The sequence below is a fragment of the Pelmatolapia mariae genome, linkage group LG22, assembly GCF_036321145.2.
Source record: "Pelmatolapia mariae isolate MD_Pm_ZW linkage group LG22, Pm_UMD_F_2, whole genome shotgun sequence".
Classification (NCBI taxonomy): domain Eukaryota; kingdom Metazoa; phylum Chordata; class Actinopteri; order Cichliformes; family Cichlidae; genus Pelmatolapia; species Pelmatolapia mariae.
Window position 1 is genome coordinate 14,301,063 of NC_086245.2, and position 19,757 is coordinate 14,320,819.

General features: G+C 41.3%; 2 protein-coding genes across 2 annotated transcripts; one reads left to right on the forward strand and one right to left on the reverse strand.

Moving 5' to 3' along the window:
- The first annotated feature begins 826 nt into the window (after window positions 1-826).
- Window positions 827-3,043, forward strand: s100s (S100 calcium binding protein S). The gene is made up of 3 exons (XM_065471958.1): window positions 827-836; window positions 2,509-2,662; window positions 2,855-3,043. Exons 2-3 carry the CDS (start codon window positions 2,510-2,512, stop codon window positions 3,041-3,043), a joined length of 342 nt encoding a protein of 113 aa, XP_065328030.1. The 5' UTR covers window positions 827-836; window position 2,509.
- Window positions 3,044-8,892: 5,849 nt separating this feature from the next.
- LOC135932930 (SH2 domain-containing adapter protein E-like) lies at window positions 8,893-19,384 on the reverse strand. Its single transcript, XM_065470689.1, has 6 exons — window positions 18,390-19,384; window positions 15,915-16,041; window positions 13,418-13,654; window positions 12,762-12,996; window positions 12,309-12,428; window positions 8,893-11,644 (listed from the first exon to the last, which is right to left on the reverse strand). Exons 1-6 carry the CDS (start codon window positions 18,906-18,908, stop codon window positions 11,461-11,463), a joined length of 1,422 nt encoding a protein of 473 aa, XP_065326761.1. The 5' UTR covers window positions 18,909-19,384; the 3' UTR covers window positions 8,893-11,460.
- Window positions 19,385-19,757: the final 373 nt, after the last annotated feature.

Genomic DNA, 19,757 nt, shown 5'->3' on the forward strand with positions numbered 1-19,757 from the left:
GATGTTTAGCCATGAAGCACACCTCATATCAACTCTCCTGCACGGTGGTGGAGGGGTGATGATTTAGGCTTGTTTGGCAGGTGCAGGACCTGGGCAACTTGCAGTCATTAATTTCACCATGAACTCTAGAGTGAAATGTGAGGCCATCTGTCTGACAGCAAAAGCTTAACCCAAACTGGGTCATTCAACAAGCACAGCAGCAAATCTACAACAGAATGGCTGAAAAAGAAAAGAATGAAGATTCTGCAGTAGACAGATCAAAGTCCCAACCTCAAACTGATTGAAATGTTGTGGCAGGACCTTAAAAGAGCCGTGCGTAAATGAATGCCGGCAAACCTCAATGAACTGAAGCAACGCTGACAAGAAGAAAAATTCCTCTGATAAAGTTATAAAGAAAACGAGTGCTTCAAGTTATTGCTGCTAAAGGCGGTTATATAAGCTAATGAATCATAGGGTGTACTTAATTTTTTACACACTGCCTCTGCATTTTGATTTAGTCTTAAATATATTACAGTGTAATATATCACACGTTGTTCATCTGAGGCTGTTTTTACATAAATTCCTTTTCATGACTGTATGCATATGTGATGAAGAGAGGAGGGGAGTTGAACACCTGCGCAGAGAGAGATAGATGTAAAGGAAACTGAAGTAGTATACGTAAGTGGGTGAAGGAGTTGGGGGTTGGGTGGGGGGGGGGGGGGGGGGGGGTAAGGAGGAGGAGGGAGAGGTACAGGTGATATTTAAGCCACTGGCAAACTCTCTTCCCATCCATCTCCGCCTTGGCTCTGTCCCCTGCACCTCTTCAAAGACAAAGGAGGCCCTCCATCAGTGCTCAGGTAAGACGGATAGCTTGGATTTTGGACTTTCTCCTCTGTATCCGATGAAAGTTTCTTTGTAAAGTGTTTTAGCAGCTGCACAGCCGAAGTAAATACTCAAATGCCGTTAGTGCAGAACGGATAGTGGGCACTCAGCAGCAGACTTGGAAAACAAACTGCGTGAGTCAGTTGGTGATTTTTTTGTCTGGACAAAGCACTGCTGGCTTTCCACTGATGTGCAAGCTTTGAGAGGAGCATGACAGGAAATTTGCACATCAGTGAAATATGGAAACAAGCGAAGCCAGTAGGGATTTGTGGCAGAGCAGCAGAGCACTGGTAGGAAAGATAATATACTGAACATACTGGACATACCAAATCTTTTAGTCTCAGCATGTCTTGTTCCATTAAGCTGATTATCTTTTTTTTTTTTTTTTTACTCAAGATATTTAACGCCACGCATCACTCAACACGGATATTGCTTCATCGTTAAGATAACTTCATACATATGCATTATTACTATACTCACTTCTGTGTCACTGATAGCATTTCCATCTCCATGGCTTCCTTTTGTATTGTGCCAGTCAGTGAGACAGTGACCCCTATAGATTTTCCAGTGAGCCAGCTTTGGTGTCCACTGGCCTCATCTTTTGTCTGTGCTGCCTGCAGCTCTGACCTCTCTGGTACAATGCTCTGCAGCATGACGAGAGGCAATAACCGGTGACTGACATTAACATCCCTGTCTCCTTATGTCAGAGATGATAATTAATAAATCATGCACAGGGGAGCATGGCAGACTGATTGTGCCCTTTGGTGTTACGTGTGGTAAGGATTAGCATCAACACAGCTCTGCACATTGTTTTCCAGTTAATAGGTCCCTGAACTTTAAACTTTGGGCCAAAAGCTGAATGCATCTTGGCAAGAGTGGAATTGAAGTCCCTCATCTGTATGCACTAGTTAGTGTATATGCTGGCACCTCAGGTTACTTGCCCCCTTAGTTTCTAAATGTCGTTACCAGGCAAGTGTTATGTTTCACTTGTGGTTTCCATTTGAATGATAAGACTTGTTACAGGATCAGCAAATAGAGAGATGCGGTTTACATCGAAACCACTCATTGCTGATGCCGTGGAGTTAATTGGTACATGCATTACCAATTCAGCTTACAACACCGATAACCCAAGGATCAAAGAACAATGAAGAGTGTGCTTTTTTTGTTGTTGTTGTTGTTTTGTTTTGGGGGTTTGTGTTTTTGGAAAACCCTTCACACTCATGCTTCATTGACAGTGACTTATCTGTGTCTGTGTGTGCACAGTCTCTCCACGAGTCCAGCACAAGAAGCTCCACGATGCCGGACACAATGTGTGTAAGATTGTTCAAAAAAAAAGCTTTCCCAAAGCTATCCTGCATCTTTTCACCCAAACCTCTGAAATGTAAAACCTACTAAGGTTGCACACACACACATACAGTGACCTTAGTAGACTCTGCAATGCATGCAGAGCATTATTAAACCCAATGTCTAGAAATAGGAAAAAAACCTCTCTGCTTTGCTTTCCTTCCTTCCATCCATCCATCCATCAACTATCACTCTTATGGAGGTGGCTTCACCCTTGACTGCTATGTGACCGCACATGCAGCTGGGGCTGGAGCGGGCATTATGTGGCAGAGTCTGACCTCTTTACTTGAATCCCCCTTCCAGCATGTCCAAGGAGCCCAGTTCCAACCTGGAGAGTGCCATGCAGATGCTCATAAAGACCTTCCACAAGTATTCGGGGAAGGAAGGCGACAAGTACACTCTGAGCCGGGGCGAACTGAAGGAGCTGCTACTAGAGGAGCTGGGGAGTTATTTAGGGGTAATTATGTGGTTTGCACACTAACACACTAATACAGTTTACAAATATGAATGATGCAAGTAAAGATATTGGCTCATCTCCTCAGACGCACAAGAACGAACAAGCCTGTGCAGTTATGTATGCCCACAGACGCACGTGCATGACACCTAACACATTCTTAAGCCTGTCTCTCTCTCTGTTCCACACTGACAGAGCTCCAAAGATAATGAAGCAGTTGAGAAGGTGATGAACGACTTGGACGCCAACAACGACGGGGAGGTGGACTTCACTGAGTTCATCATTCTGATGGGCGCCCTCACAGTCGCCTGCAACGACTTCTTCCTGGAGTACAAAACAGACGACAAACCCAAAGACGGCGAGTCAGCGCAGAAGAAAGATTGAAACACTGCAAAAGAAGGAGGGGGGGTGGGGGGCGAGAAAAGTGAGATGGAGAGGGCGTAAAAGAACTGTAAATCAGGAGAGGGGATAGAGGACAGAAGTGCAATGGCTTCTCTTTTTTTTGTCTTATGCAATATGTAAACACTACAGCTACACACAAGGGAAGAGGTCCAGCACTTTAGTTTATGGTTTCACAGAACACGGAGCATTCAGGAGGAGTAGTGTTTTTCCTTCTGCAACTGTTTCTCATACCACAGCTTATCCGGAGCTAGTTGCACTGTTCTCAGAGCAGTGGCTAGTTTTATATACACGACAGGGTCAATTTCAGCTTCTTCTAACTCAAATTCAACAGTCCCTTCGGTTTAATAAGGGAGGGAAAGACAGGAAGGTTGGGGATGTTTGAGAATGTCTTGCACGTGAATAACTTGAGAACATATATTTAGTCACAGAATAAGTTACAGATTATACCAGATTGTACTCAGTCTTGAAAATATTTATGATTTGTCCCCTCTCTTTTGCTTTTGTAATCTTTTCAAAATATTAAACATGGCATTTAACCAAATATTAAGTGTGGTGTTTGCAGTGTCACGTACTTGAAAATATAAGCGGACTCTTACAATGCAGAAGTACAAATCTATAATTTGTCACAAAAGCATTCTCCGGCACGTGTGGCAGCTGGAAGTCGAGTCGAATATCAGCAAACTGTGAGGCTGTGGTTGAGTGTAAGCACTGACATTTTGTGAGTACTGCTTGTCTGTGTGTGTGTGTTTATGCATGTCTGTGTGTATCTGTATATTGGGGATTCCCACAGAGTAAACTGCTCCGGCTCACACATCCTGCCAACAATATCCTGCAAGTCTTGTTCCACTAGATATAAGCTGACCCAGATGTTTGACTTGGAAGTGCAAAGAAAACTTCTTCAAAAGAGGAAGACAGAGGGAGGAGAGAAAGAAAAAGAGCGAGTGTGAGGCAAAATAATGAGTGCTTTTGTGCATATGCCTGTTTGTGTGTAAATGAAAAGAGGGACAGCAAAGCCAGAGAATGGATCCAATTTATGAAATACATCAGTCAAGTATGTAAGTTGGAAAGTGGTGGTATAATCACAGAGGAATGCTCAAGCTGCTGTGACTGTGAGCACACTAACTGTCCCTCTCTCACACACGCACGCACACATAGATCAGTAAATCAACACGTCCTCTTCCACCTCATTGGCTTTTGCAGCTGCTCGTCACTTTTAAAATATGGCTGGAGAGGGAACACAAAGCAGATGAATTACATTAGATCCTCTCCTTTCAAACCACTGAGGGAATTCACTTGGAGGTGTAATTGTGCTTGGACACTGATGAGCTTAACTACCTGCTCTTCTTACCTTCAGCAATATTAAGAAACTGATTCCAGGTCAGCAGTGCGTCAGCGGGCGTGGCTTAAGCGATCCGCTTTCATTCCTCTGCCCTCTGTGTTTTCCAGAGGTGTCCTCTGGTTGGTCGGTTTGAATATTTGAGCTCGAGGTGCGCAGCCCGCAGACAGGTAATGATTTCAAAACAACGCGTGTAAATGTTAACCCTGTTTTGGCCCGAGGCAAAGCAAACGACCTTTTATGGCTGTTAACGGTCTTGTTTACAACTTTTCTTGTTTCATTCCAGAGCAATGATTAGTTTCAACAACTTGCAGTGAGGAAAGTAAATAAGAGAAAAGTTTGCAGTACAACACACACATATGGATCTAGCAGTCAAGGAAAAAAAATATACAGATCATAACAGTGGACCTAATTCTGCAGAATAAAATTTGTAATTCTAGTAATATTTTCCCTCTATGTTGCACATTTCAAGGCTTGGCTTACCAGCTGTCTAGCTATCTTAGACTAGAAACTGTTTTTAGTGAAGATCTTCACTGAATTCTTCCTTTTTGCTTTGAGCATTTAGGTTAATCAGTGTCAAGGAAACTGCCTGTAAATGTTTATAGTCACTTCAAATAAATAACTCTAAAACTCCTTCAGCTAGGAAGGGTAGAAAGATAAAGATGTTGAGGGCGAGAGCAACAAGATGCAGGAAAGCCACAATTCACATGTGAAAAACAGGCAGCACAAAATCCTGAAATGGAATTTAGTTTGATTTGTTTGTCACCTGAATCTAGTGAAGCAAACTGGTTTGTCAGCTCTGCTTGCCTTTCTGTACAAGTCTGAGATACCAAGCCAAGTCAATCTGCAACACACTTGGAGGGCACACGTCATATATTTTACTTGGGTAAAAGTGCCAAAGTTTTAGCTGCTTTGGTGTTAATGAAGTTAACAACAAGTGTGCTGGAGTGGCAACAACGACACAACCTTACAAACAGGTCAATGACGTTTTTTTTCCATGCTCGTCTTTTCCGACTGTTTTTCACTTTTTGCATTTGACTAGGGTCAGAGTCATGAAGTGAAAGTCCAAGTCCCCCAACAATGAACATCAATAAGTGCTATTTCTAGAAGGTTTGCTGCATCTCCCATCAAAGTCTCAAGAGGATGAAGGAGATAGGCAGTTACACTAGGAGAGCTGGACAGGGTTGTAGAAGGTCCTTAAATGGTTTGTATTTGTAAAGCGCTTTGGGGTCCCTATGGACCCCAAAGCGCTTTACACTACATTCAGTCATCCACCCATTCACACACTGGTGATGGCAAGCTACATTGTAGCCACAGCTGCCCTGGGGTGCACTGACAGAGACGAGGCTGCCGGACACTGCCGCCACCGGGCCCTCTGACCACCACCAGTAAGCAACGGGTGAAGTGTCTTGCCCAAGGACACAACGACCAAGACTGTCGGGGCTCGAACCGGCAACCTTCCAATTACAAGACAAACTGCTAACTCTTGAGCCACGATCGCCCCATCACCAAGACCGGTATCTGGTCCTTTCTGCAAAGAAGAACAGGATGAGCTACAAAATGACTTCCAACAGGCCACTGGTGTGAATGTCTCTGATCAAACACTCAGAAACAAACTTTGCCTTAGGCCCGATGTCCTCTAGTGGAGCCTGATCGGAATTTGCCATTGAATACCAGAATTGGTGCTTCAACCGCTGGCACCGTGTACTTTTCACTGGTGAGAACAGACAGGAAAGGGTCTGCCTGTAAGATTGTTCAGCATGACCAGTTTGGTGGTGGGTCAGTGATGGTCTGGGGAGGCATATCCATGGAAAGACACACAGACCTGCCATTAGGTATCAGGATGAAACCCTTGGACACACCATCAGATACTACACTGGTGCAGTGGGTCCTGAGTTCCTCCTGGTGTACAACAACGCCTCATGTGGGAGAGTATGCAGGCAGTTCTTAAAGAATAAAGGAATTGATGCCATTAACTGCCCCCCACGTTCACCTAACCTAAATCCACTAGAACAGCTCTGGGACGTTGTGTCTCGGTCCATCCAATTCCACCAGGTTGCACCTCAGACTGTCCAGGAACTTCCCCAGGAAACCATCTGTTCTGTCATTGGTAGCATGCCCCATCATTGTCAGCCATTCATAAAAGCAATAAAATTTCAGCAAAATGTACTAGCCTGCATCATTTTCAATTTGATTTTCATGGTGTCTTTGAATTCAGGCCTCTGTACGTTGATAATTATCATTTCCATCAAACGATAGGGCATCCTTTCACTCCTAACTCATTATTGAGTCCATGTCACGATAGATATCCAGCATTCTACTGTGATTTGTCTTTTTAAAGTTTTTCTTTCATTTTTTGAGCAGTGTACTACTAAAGTGTAAAAGTCTTAGGAGAACAACATGCATCACATAAAAAGTACTTTTCCTGACTCTGCAATTCTGTTTTATACGTATATTGAGAGCAGTCCTGGGTTTGTCCAGTGAATTGTAGGCTTGTAGCTGAGGTTTATCAGCTTTGAATCAGGGTGAGACAGACATGCTGCATGAGTTATGCTTCGGAGCAGTTACTTAATTCTCAGTCAAATGACCTTTTCAACCACACGGGGATGAACAACAGTGCGAAGACATCCTGCAAACAGTGTCTAAGAGCACGCCTGACCTCGTGAGGTGAGCTGATTTAAACTTAAAGACAACAGTCTCTGCATGGCAGGTGCATCCTGTGTGAGGAGAGGAGATGAGCATTACAAAGCCAGGCCATGTCACTGGCACAGAGCCTGAAGCATCTGATAAGGACCTGCAGGAACACTTCGGTTACCAACAGAGCAGGTCAAGCGACACCCAGATGTCAAACCACCCTGTCCATCAGGCAGCGAATCCTGAAGCGATCATGTCAGGCTGTCATGCAAGCCTGAGAGGGGCTCAACGATTGCATGACAGCCCTGATGGCACTGATGTGAGAGCAAACTAAAATTAGTCATTCGAGTATACAGTAGCATAGGTGGCTCCAGGTCTATATCATTTGACGATTCATTCTTTTCCAGGTGTATCTCCCTCCCTCTTGGGTAGAATTTGAGAAGGCCTGCTTTCCTCCGCTTCATGAAATCCATCTTGATAGAAGACCGCAGGGAAACCTTATGGGTGCAGCACAGTGCCAGAAAGAAGTCAGCAAGCAAGTGGATTACATTCATAAAGAGCAGGCTTTGTTAGTGAAAAGGGCATTACCTCAACGTCTGAGGTGCTTTTTGTTTCTTTTAATTGAACTTCAGGAATTTTTTATGCTTTTGCATGACCATTTAAATTACAATTCTTACTCATAAAAATTCTGAAATAATCTTTAAAAGTGTAATACAAACCACCGACTTGACCACGCACACACAAAGAGCACTTTAGACTTAAAGCTAAGAAGATCAAGATGGAGAAAAGCCTGAAAGGAAAATGTTATCAATCATCTCGCAACCCCACAGATTTATGTTGTGACTAAGTTGAGGTACAAAGTTTGAAAACACTGTACTAAATCTTATAAGAAAGATTTACAAAAATAATGTTGCTCACAGGGATCATTTTTCTGCAGATTGACATCTTTTACTTTTGTTTCTTTCAGTATGTTTTGTTGATAAAGCGTCTATTTCTATATTCTTGCATTTATTTCAGAATATGAAATATTGGTATTTTATTTAATTAAGTAATCTCTGTGTGGTTTTTGCGAACATTAAAAAAACAAAACAGGTTTATTTTTGCAGCCAAGCAGGTTAAAAAAAAGTGCTACGTAAGTCACCCGACACCGATGAACTGCTTAAACAGGTAACGGCAAACAAATATCCATGACGTGACAACACGTGGGAGAAGGCTGAAAGTCATCTCCATATTAGGACTAACGAAACCCAACTTGTGGCTCTCCTTAATGAGCTTAAGTACAAACTCTTGGCATCACACACAGGCGAACGGTGACGGTGTCCTCCGTGAGAGTCAAGGAGACCTCAAATAACACCGACAGGGTGAAGAAGGTAAAGGAGAGGGGCGAATGATACGTAAGAAAAGTAGGGAATGAGAGAGTGATGGTGTCAATTGCTCCTGTTTTTTCCCCCTTCACATTAAGTGTCCTTGACATGGCTGTAATGATACTACTCTACCTCTTTGTCTGTTTTTAGCACTGCATTTATCTTAGATCTACACACGGCACATGCCGCGGTGCTCATTGTAGGCACATCAGCCATTTGTTCTTAACATGATACTCACCTGAACTCCCCACTGGACTTTTGCCCTTAACCTGGAATATTATTCTGTCTCCTCATTAGCAGCACAGAGTACTAAACTTCCAGGTAAACGATCAAACTGCTGAAACCACAATCAATCTCTCACATTTAAAGATTCATTGTGCTCAAAAATGCCCTCATTCAGTCACTTGACTCCTCTAGGATGTTGGGACACTTTGATCTCTCTCTGTCTTTCAGCGCACGCATCACTGACACAAATACCCTCACATTCTGCTGTTTATGTTGCTGATTTATTGGGATCAGAGACAGGCTCACAGGGGATATCCAGCATTGAGATTCAGGACCTTTTATTAGAATCTGCTCTACAGTGTTCACACAATAGGTTTTCATATATCAAAAGAGACTAATCAAAAAAAAAAGAATGAAATGTATAGCAGGTGTGTCTCCTCAGATTACTACTGTTTGAACTGAACTCCCATAAAATCTTTGAAGAGACATGTTAATGGCAGACCTCCAAAAATGTATAATAAAGCCAAATGTAACCTTTGGTAGGACTGTATTTTCTTGTCAGCGGACAGCTTAACAGGAGACTGTGCTGTAGATCAAAGTGGTCCAAAAATGAATTCCAGCATTTAAGAGTAAAGACACGATGCCAAATATTTTAGATTTAGAACGCAAGAAGAAACACACATTAAGACTTCAGTGAATATAATACAGTCACCAGTTTGCACTTCTGCCGTTTAGCACCAGAGGGCATTACACCTGAGGGATAGCAGCGTTAGAAACAATGGAACGTTAAACAGAGACGAGACTGGCATTTCTTTCATGCACTTTTACTTTAGGAGCCCTGTAATTAAATGGAATTTCACTTCTTTTATTTAAAATTATTATGTAACTATATTTACCTACAAATACTTAAAAGGTAGGCACACTAAAATAAGGGAGTAACAAGTCAGGTTTTTATAGGAAACAAAGATATATAAAAATATTATAAGTAAATTAAAATACTGTTCAAGTGATTGTAAGTGTAATTTCATGGTAATTTTACAGAAAAACAAAACAATATTTCCCCCATCTTTTTTGGGAGGTCATAACATGGAGTGGAATAAACTTGCCGTTTTATATCTTTATCTTTCTTTTTCTTTTCTTTGTTTGCATCTTTTTTGAATGTTCCTTATGTTGATGTGTATTGTGGATGTTCCATTATTTAAATGTCTTTTTATTTTACCAATAAAAATGTGATAAAGATTCTTCTTGCTTACAATCTTAGAAGAAAACATGAATAACACAACTTGCAGATCTATGTGACCTAATTGTGGAGCCAAGCAGTGGCAGATCTACAAAATTTTAGGTAGTGGGGCAAATGAGGGGCGAGAGGTCGAGGCAGGGTGGCACATAACTCTTCTGAAGTAGTGAAAATCCCATATATGTTAATGGAGTCAACAAAATATAAAAAAAAAAAACCACTTTAAAACAATTTATTGTATCATTATCTCTTCTAAGAAAACAAAGACAATTTTTAGGTGGTTAATATTAGACAATTAGTTTTTACAAGTATTTTAAAGACATTAAAAGAGGGAAAGGCTCTACAGCTTGGGGGCAGTTGCCCCACCCCCGCCCCCCTGTATATCCGCCCCTGAAGCCAAGTCTAACCTATTTTTTTGTTTGTTTTTTTCACAATCACTGTTCAACAATAATTTTCAAAAGAAGTGTACAGAAGATGGGAGGGTCTTTATTGTGTATAACACCTTAAAATCACGTAAGGGTTAGGTTACAGTATTATTGTTTATTTCCTGTTAAAACCTGACTTGTTTCCCACATATTCTAGTGTACCTAACTTTAAGAATTTGTAGATATGTATAATTACATTGTAACTTCTAATAAAATACATTGAAATTCTGTTCATTTATAAGGGAATTACGCCGTCAGTCGTGGGCCATATTAAAAAATGTTATCTAAAGTTTTCTTACCACAAATCACAGTAATATGCAGAACTCCTTTACACATACTCCCACTAAAGTCTCATTAAGCTGGACCCAGACATTAAAATTCAGCCTCAGCTCTAACTATTGTAAAGCTTTCATGTCTTCAAGCACATTGCACCAAGGTGAATCACCAACTCTTCACAGTGCAGATAATACAGCAGAAACAACACCCTCATTCACAGTAACACAGTGGAAATCTTCAAGGCACCGTGGTTACAGATAACCAACAAGCATACAATCATAAATTAGAAATGCATTAAGATGATACACATAAAATAGATGGGCTTTGTTCATGTGTTTGTAAGTGGAATTAAATGCTTATGTGCATGGGTTTTTGTGTGTGGAGAATTCTTTTTGTTGGGAATTTGGTACAATGTCCCAGCAGCTCCACTAGAGGGCGAAAGAGAGCCAACTGAAATGTTAGGTCTCCATGGCAAAAGTACTTTCTGCTTCATAGACAGTGTCACATTGTAGCTTTTGTCATAAACATAGTGAGTGATTAAAACATCTTGTGTGTTTACAAACTTCAAGTGACTTTTTATCAGTAAAAGTGCCCCATCGTCCCTGCTGAGCATGCTTACATGCAAAACAGCAGCATGGATGTTTTGCATGAGCTGCACATCAAAGTGAAATAAAGGAAGCAGCCAATTGTACATTTTAGATATGGAGACAGTCGCAGTCAATTTGGTGATGAAATAAAGATAATAAAAAAAAGACCACATAAGGCAGGGTGAGTTTGCTGTATGGATAATAGTTCCCTGAAATCAGAGCTGATGTTTTGATTGCTTTTTGGAACCATTTCTTCTCCCTTACTAACATCCAGGGTGTGTTTGTTTTGCATAGTCAATCTAAGTTATGATTGAGTCAGTGGATGCGAGGCACTGGGTGCAGCAGGGTCATGTGCTCTGCTCCGTTGAAAGGCAGACGCTGAGTGGAGTAGTGGTGCACCACCTCTGGGATGCTGGGGAACACGCAGCTGCTCTGATCCAGGGTGTAGCCATTTTCTTTAGTTTGGGCAACAATTATATGAACGCATCCCTGACTGGTCCTGACTCACACACACACACACACACAGAGAGGAGAGGAAAAGAAAAACAAGATTTGACTGCGCTGCTGAACATCCAAAACTGATAACAGATGGACAAAACCAGCAGTTGTCTGTCTCTCTTCCCTGTTCAGCTTTGCACTTTAAGTGGGAATCTTAGCTTCAAATAAGTTACTGAAATAAAAATATGTAATAAATAAAAATATGTGTGTCCTGTATATGAAGTGTAACTTGGATATATTTACTTATAAATCAGCTTCATGTGTATATGTAAGACTATTTTACTGGTTGCATATTTTTGCCTGCTCCCTTTTTCAGTCTCCATAGTGGATCATCTGCCTCCATTGCACCCCATCCCTATGCTCTTTTGTCAACCTTCTCTATGTCCTCCTTCACTACATCCATGAATCTTCTGATGTGCTTCTCTTTTCCTCCTCCCTGGTAGCTCTATATTCAACATGAAGCCATACTGCTCACATATAAAGATATCATTTTAAGCAAAAACGTTGAACAGTCTTAACAAGCTTAATTAAAGTATATACTTCAAGCTCTTTAGCTTAGGATCTTACTTCTTTTAATCTTGTGATACATCAATAATTCATGTGAATTAAGTAAGCAACATTTCAGCTCTCCACACAGTGTCAATGCACTTTCAGACTGCACTCACTTGAGGGCGATGGAGTACTTGCTGTTGTCCGACTCGCTGTTCCGGACCAGGAAGCTGGCCTCTTTGCAGGAGTGCAGCTGAAACTCCGCCTCCTGCCGAGTCACGCAGCCATGGTACCAGCTGAGACAGAGGGTGGGAGCGAGGGAGATGTCATTTCATCTGCAACTGATTATGTGTAGGTCCTCATTTTATGCAACTCCTTGGAAATGAGCATTACTCTTACATAACACAAAAATTTATTACTGCTCTGGAGTGAGATTTATAGCCAGAATAAGAAACAGATGCACACTGTGACCATGAAATTCCTGGAGAAACTGTTTTATGTGTCTATGAGGAACATTCCCCACTGTGAGGTACAACTCTGATTCTGCCTCACTTCATTTGTCAAGATTCGCATTAATAAAATGAAACATTTACTAGCCTAGTGCAACGAGTACATAAAAACCTCCTCACCTCTGTTTTTCCAGTGGCAGGGAGGGGTCCACGGAGCAGGCCTCGGTTTCAGAGCTGCTGCTGGAGGTAGAAGATGGCAGCAGGGCTGGCAGGGAGGATCTCAGAATCTTTTGGGTCCAGCTTTTCTGCCTCCGATGCTGATGCTGATGCTGGGCTGGCGGATGTTGGGGCTGTCTAGTAAGTGTAGGGTGAGGCGTCTCATCTTTGGCGGGGCGATCAGAGCTGTCAAACTGTGCTAGGGGAAGACGAGCGCCACGAGAAGATAAGAATTTATGTAAAGAAACAGCTGACTGCGGTTTGAACTGGGTGCAGAAGCCTCCCGTCAATATAAAATAATAACACAGACTTTGATGCTGCTACATGATGCTTTTCAGTATGCAGTTGGTCTATGCAGTAATAAAATATAAATGTGAGGCTAGTGCTGGCTGGTCTTTTGAGCAAATATATTTCACATTTATCTAGCTGGGTTGTAGAAACACTGTTTCTATAAAGAAACTGGTTGAAAAGTGGAGTAAAGTCTACTCAGGAGTGCACAGATGCAGAAATGTATGTTTTTTTTTTTGGGGGGGGGGGGGGGGGGGGGGGGGGGGGGGTCTTGCTGTTGGCTTTCATTGCATGGCTGTAGTATGAGTACACATGAATAAATTCTACTGTACCTGATAGGGTTTTAACAATATGCTCCTTCTTCCACTCCCAGGGTAGCTCGTACTCAGTGGAGGGACGAGTGTCCAGCTCTGGCCGCGTGATTGCCGTCTTCTCGCTGTCGCCACCTCCCTCGTATGGGATGTCATAGATCTGTAGGGGGGCAGGATGAGCTTCATCTGCTGTTGCCTCACTCCCCTCCATCACCACACACACCTTTAGCAGGTCTTTAGATCCTCGACGTCTGATTTCTAGAAAGCAAGAGATTAAAATATGATCAGACATAAGCACCTGAACCTGGAGAGGAAGGCTGCAGTGATGCATCACCTCCAGTAGCTGAGTAAGGAAGATGGCATCAGTGAATGGCAACAGCTGCGGGCTGGAGACTGAAAAACACTTGGAGCACTTAGCGTCAAGTCTCTGGACCAAAAACTACAATAAAAGCAGTCACTGCTGCCATAGCTAGTGACCATGAAGTCCACAAAAACACATCAAGAAGGGCATAGATATTCATTCTTAATCATTTATTATTACAACTACTAATCTGTAAATATCCTTAATCCATAAATCAATACTAATAAGATACATTTGAATAGATATTGGTCCATAACATGACTTATGATATGTTCCACTGATTTGAATGGATTATTCAGTTTCTTTTCCAAGTTACTCTTCTTAATGAGTGCTTCTAATAATAATGTAACACACATCAGTGTAGTTCTGAATCTTCATTAAGGTAACCATAACTGTCACTATTCAATAATGAACCCTTATAAACATCATTTTAACAGCCATTTTATTTGCTAGTCTAATTCCAGTAGTGCATTCCTCAGCAGCTGTTGGGTGCTTACATGTGTTAACTGGATAAATTAGGAATAAAAGTGCAATTTTTGCTCTACTGCTGTATATCAGAGCATCATTATCAGAACCCAAACAATATAGTTGGTGGTTTGTTGTTTTAAAAGTCTGATTTACTGGCAGATTGTTTTATCCCCCAGATACATAAAGTTACATAAACATTTATCATGCTTCGTTATTTATTATTCCTTATTGAGATAATATGAAAATATAGTTTAATAGTAATCTGGTTTTATTGTCGGGAAAAACTGTGTTAGCTGGTTGATGTGTTTGTGGCGTATGCTTCTCAGTGTTCAGTTGTAATCATAGAGAACAGAAAACTCTAATAAGGCTTCACTCACAAACCTTTAACACATCTAATGCCTTAAAACACAGAGACATGCACTGGACAGCTGCACTTTACGTCAAGTTTACAATGCTGCCTTTTAATGTATTGTGTATATCTATTTATTGTGAGTCTGTGTTTTAAGCAGAGAACTACCACACAGAGATTTGTTATGTGCGATAAAGAATAATTAAATCTTTGAATCTTGATGTCTTCTTATTTTGTTATGTCAGTGTTAACAAGTGAAAATCTGAAGTGATTTCAATTCAGTTTTATTCATATGTGCCAAATCACAACAACAAACACGTTAAGGCAGCTTAAGCCATTTTTAAAAGAGTAGAAAAAGGTTATTATTGCAAAGAGTCCTGCTGCGTTTTAGAGCAAGGTTGAAAGTTATTACACTTTCATAAAATAAAACAGCGACCTTCAGGGGAAAAAACAGAAGCCGTTACATTTCACATTAAAGAGGGCAATGCATTTAATGACTGAGACAAGTGTTTACCACTATTAATTTAGCAGGCTACATAAATCAGGGGCCATGAGAGAAGGGTGTTTTATCTTTGCCAGACCATTTTTGCTAATCATGCACAAATTGGGGGGGGAAGATTTAAAGCAACATCACGATTAGATGTAAAATAATTGTAAAACAGTCATTAATATATTATTATTTATTCTATCTATGTAATATATTTTGTTCTAGTCACTGAGATCAGCTGCCAAATAAAGATTAATAAAAATGCTGTATACTGAGTCACAGTATTGTGCACTGCTTACTTCCTCAGTATGATTTGAGACTCTTAAACTGACTCATTCACATCATCACATCCTCAGTAGACTTCTCTGATGAGGTGTGGAAGTCGCACAGCCACTCACCAGACTAGAAGCTACTACAGCAATAAAACATTTTCTCATTCACAGCAGGCTATTGTGAGTAACTCTTTCAGTTTAAACAATGGACTGATGGAAGGAAAGGTCAGGGGAGCATGTGATTGGACGACTGGTCACCAGTCCTCCTTGACGCTGGGAAGTTTTGATTAATGGTCCGACAGCTCCATATGGGGGTTTAAACAAAACTGTGTCAGAAATGCAGGGGGAGCGCACTGAGGGCAAACTTCCTTTTTAATGAATAGTACCAGGAAACAGAGGCAGGAAAGAGGAAGCAGGAACAGGAAACTACACCCATTGTCCAGATGGGGTACAGAGAGAGCGCTACGGGAGTGAGTTCATGTTCTCACTGCGCTGCCTGGAGAGACTCAAAATGGGAATGCTGTCAGTCACAGGAGGAGCCTGTGGTAGTAAGGACCAGAGCATCCTGATCAAAGTCTTACCGGTTATCATTTGCTGTGCATCGTACGGCTCCATGTAGCCATCATTCTCACCAACCCTCTCTGCCTCCCTTTGCTCTCTGGTTTTCTGAGCATCAAAAGGATCCGCATAGTCCTCAAGGATAATGACCTGGTTAAAAACACAGTGAAATCATTCTTTTTTTCATGTGTAATTAGATTCTTTAAACACAAAATAAGGTTTTCACAATAAAGTTTGAGAAGGGTCAAGGAAAAACTGTAGGAAAGCCCAAGCAGTAATCTTATATAGACAAAGAAAATGCAGATGTTGTCAGATGATGATCACAATTAGAACAATTAAGGGATGCTGGTCTATTTATAACTATCAATAATCAAGAAAGTTGGACAGGCTGAATGAACAGGACACACCAACCTGAGTCAGAGGTAACAACATAATAAATTGTCTTATAGCAGGTGCTAAATATAATGTCATTCATCATCTCTAGAATGAAATACAGCTCAAATTAACAATGCTTTCATTAAAAGTTGGCCTTGAAGCCATTTTCATACTTTTTTTGTCTATAAAATGTCAAAAATAGTGAAAAATACCCTTTACACTGTATCCTGTCAGAGCCTTTTATTTTCTTTTGGGAGAACAAAAGTTTTATAGTACTCCTTTTTTAATAAGAGCAGATTTCAGCATAAAATATTTAATACAAAGAAAAAGGTTACACCAGATCCTAAAATTTGAAGATAAGCAGAAAAAACTGAGCATTTTCCAGATGTTTTTTCTTGTGCTAAATATAGTCTCAGCTTCCCTGAAGACACTGGGAACGAGGTATTAAATTAACTGCAGTAAACAACGAGACAGGCTTCAGTTAGAAGAATATTTAATGCCTTGTTTTACACATTTACTGAAGTCTATTGTCTCTGCACATTTACTTAACCTCAATTATTCTGCTGCATCAATCACACGCGAGTGTCCTGACACCTTATCAGTGACACAGAATTTCTTGTTTACTTTACAAGCCATGAGAGACAATGGCAGGCTGTAAAAACTGCCTCCCTAAAATCACTTCCAGCTGCCTTTGGAGTTTGAATAAAGGCGAAAAAACTCAGCCTGCCGAGTGTAAATGAGCACACCGACAGCTGTTAAGGGGTTTAGTTCAGAAGGATTCAGCAGGACAAAGTAGTGCAGATGACAGCACAAGTATACAGACATATGAAGCCTTGATCAAGTTTTATACTCTTCCTCCCTGTGAAGAAAAGGCATCAAGTTTTCATTAAATGGGAGAACAAAAGTTTAGATGTGCAAGACTAGAACTACAAGAACTTGACTGATCAAACCCAGCAGCAACTGCAAATGTCATTTTTTTTTCTTACTATCTCTTCCCTCACTTTTCTGTGATTCTGTGGGGGTTTTTTAAACTGAGCTGGAGGGCACTTTGGTTAGCGCCTGAGTGTCAAGTAACCTCTGCTTTTTATAACATGATAGCCATTACTGGAGGGAGGGGATGAATGTAGTAAAAGAGAGGGATGAGGTAGAGGGAGGAGCTGAATAAAAGGACATCACTGAGCCATATCACATACACGAGAGGGAGGTGAAGGCTTCACGTCTGACCACAGCTTTGTTTTCAAGGTGGGGAAGATGGGCGTATGGGCGAGGGGTGGAGAGGAAGAGAAAGAGAGAGAGGCGGAAAGAGAGGAGGAGGAGGAGAGGACACAATGGGAAGCAGAGACAAAGGGGGATGGGAGAAAACAAAACAATAATATCAATTTTCAGAGCTTGGACTGGATCCTGCCGATTTTGTTGCCAACAGATTTGATGACTTTCAGTGTAGAGTTTGCTTACAAGGTGCAAACAGGTGGTTTTGATCCACTGCTGCTACATCCGTGTCAGTTAAAGTTATTCCACAACTGCTTGAAAAGTTTTTGTATAACTCAGAATATAATAAGATTTTATTATACTAGTATAATTAGGCTGAATAAAGTACAGAAACAAACAAACAGTAAGCAGATGTTATTTTTTATATATTATTGTGGATCACTGGTGTAATGTATACGGCCAAGTTGGAACTAATTCTTATAATTTATTGTTTAATATAATAAAATAAATGTACTTAAGGCCCATTAAAGGTCTGTGTGCAATCTTAATCTGAAAAGCAACGAGTGGATATAACACAGAGGAATATCTTGAAATGAAATGAATTAATGAAATAATGAAATACTATACTCTGGTACTCTGGATACAATTATTAAGTATTTAATAGCTTTTAGTGGCCTATTTAATTTTCCATCTAAATGAACCAACAGCTGCAGCACCTTGAAATTATAATCGGGGGGGGGGGGCTCTTTTAATTAGCTAGTCTTCCCTCTTTTCCAATTTTTTTTCAAACTACACAACAACACGATTTAAATCAGATGGGGTTTTTTAAAGATCCATATCCCAGAAGCAGTATTTATCTGATGGGGCAGCTTACAGGGAGGGTTAAACCTTCTAAATCTGAAAGGGGAACTTACGGTTTCTGTTTTGCACTGGGCTGCTTTCTCCGCCTCAGGTGCCACTGCGCTGGTGATGGTACCGCTGTTGAAGCTGGGACTCTTGTCCTGCTTGTCCACTCTGATCAGCCGACTGATGTATGCGTTGGCAGACGGAGAGCTCTTAATGGATCTGGGCTGCTCATCAAACACCGGCTCTGCTTTGGAGTTCTTGCGACTTTTCCCAGACAGGAGGTTGTCCCACACTTTCCCATCTTTCGGAGAGCTCACGCCGTTTCTACTCAACTCTATAGCCGAGTTCTTTCGGTTTCTTCCGGACAGGAGAGACCCGACTCCTCCACCTACTCCTCCTCCTCCGCCTGTGCTATCCGCGGAGGAGTTTTTGCGATGGCCCGTTTTGGAGGCCGGCGCTTTGGTACCGATGCTCGCCACCAGACCTGCTTTATTGGCTCTCGGCTGCGTGCCTGATTCGGAGACTGAGCGGATCCTGTCGGTACCATTCTTCAGGTTCATGGGGAACTCTTTGAACCACTTTGCCATTGTAACTCGGATGGAAACCTCCAAACCTCTCTGCCTGTTCCGGCACTTTGTATCTCCATACACCAGGGCCCCAGAGACGCACCTTTAGAAATCACAGCCTTTCTAACAAAAGACTTCCGCTGCTTTATTCTAGGATACAGCCTGTGTCGACTGGATCTCCTCACCTCAGTTTAAAGCATGTCATAAAAGCGTGTAAGCGAATGGATCTATTCTTAAATCTTCAATTTCGAATAAAAAAATAGTTTCTCATGCCTGTTTGGCAGGCAGTAACAAATACCTCAATTTTATCCCATCTGTGATCTCTTAAAACTGTTCCCTTTTCTACTCTGAGGAAAAGTTTATTCCCTTTGAATGAAGAGATGTCTCCGGAGGGGAATGATCCGAAAGAATGTCAGGGTTTTCTTGCTTCTGAATTGTGGTCCCATTCCCAGGGTGGCTTTTCTGAGTTTAAAAACTGTCCACTGTTTCACTGACCCTCCTGGATGTGCCTGGAGTATGGAAAGGAGGGGGTATCTGAGGTCTAGAAGGGGGAGCCAGGACATGGTAGGCGGTGATAAGCCTTTAATTGTAGACAGCGTGGAAGAATATCCATTTTAGGAATTTAGAGAGTCATGTGTCCAGGTAGCCGAACAAGGAGAGTGACACTTTAATTATTCCTTATAGGTCTTATTTTAAAGGCCTCTATTTTAATATGGAAATGAAGCAACAGAAGCATAAATGCCTCATAAAATTGTGTTTTTATTATAGATTCTGCATTTCACAGTGCAGAGTGACACTTCCATTTATACATTTTCTTTTCATGACGAATTTTCATAAAACTGACAGATGCAGTTGAATATTATATTTAGG

What these genes read in the sequence shown, in the direction of transcription:
- s100s (XM_065471958.1), top strand. Translation starts at nt 2,510, where the DNA reads ATGTCCAAGGAGCCCAGTTCCAACCTGGAGAGTGCCATGCAGATGCTC. An exon ending in AGCTGGGGAGTTATTTAGGG is followed by an intron (nt 2,663 to 2,854) that starts GTAATTATGTGG and finishes CCACACTGACAG; the next exon opens with AGCTCCAAAGATAATGAAGC.
- LOC135932930 (XM_065470689.1), bottom strand. Translation starts at nt 18,908, where the DNA reads ATGGCAAAGTGGTTCAAAGAGTTCCCCATGAACCTGAAGAATGGTACC. An exon ending in CCCAGTGCAAAACAGAAACC is followed by an intron (nt 16,042 to 18,389) that starts GTAAGTTCCCCT and finishes GTTTTTAACCAG; the next exon opens with GTCATTATCCTTGAGGACTA. An exon ending in CTGCCACTGGAAAAACAGAG is followed by an intron (nt 12,429 to 12,761) that starts GTGAGGAGGTTT and finishes CCTCTGTCTCAG; the next exon opens with CTGGTACCATGGCTGCGTGA.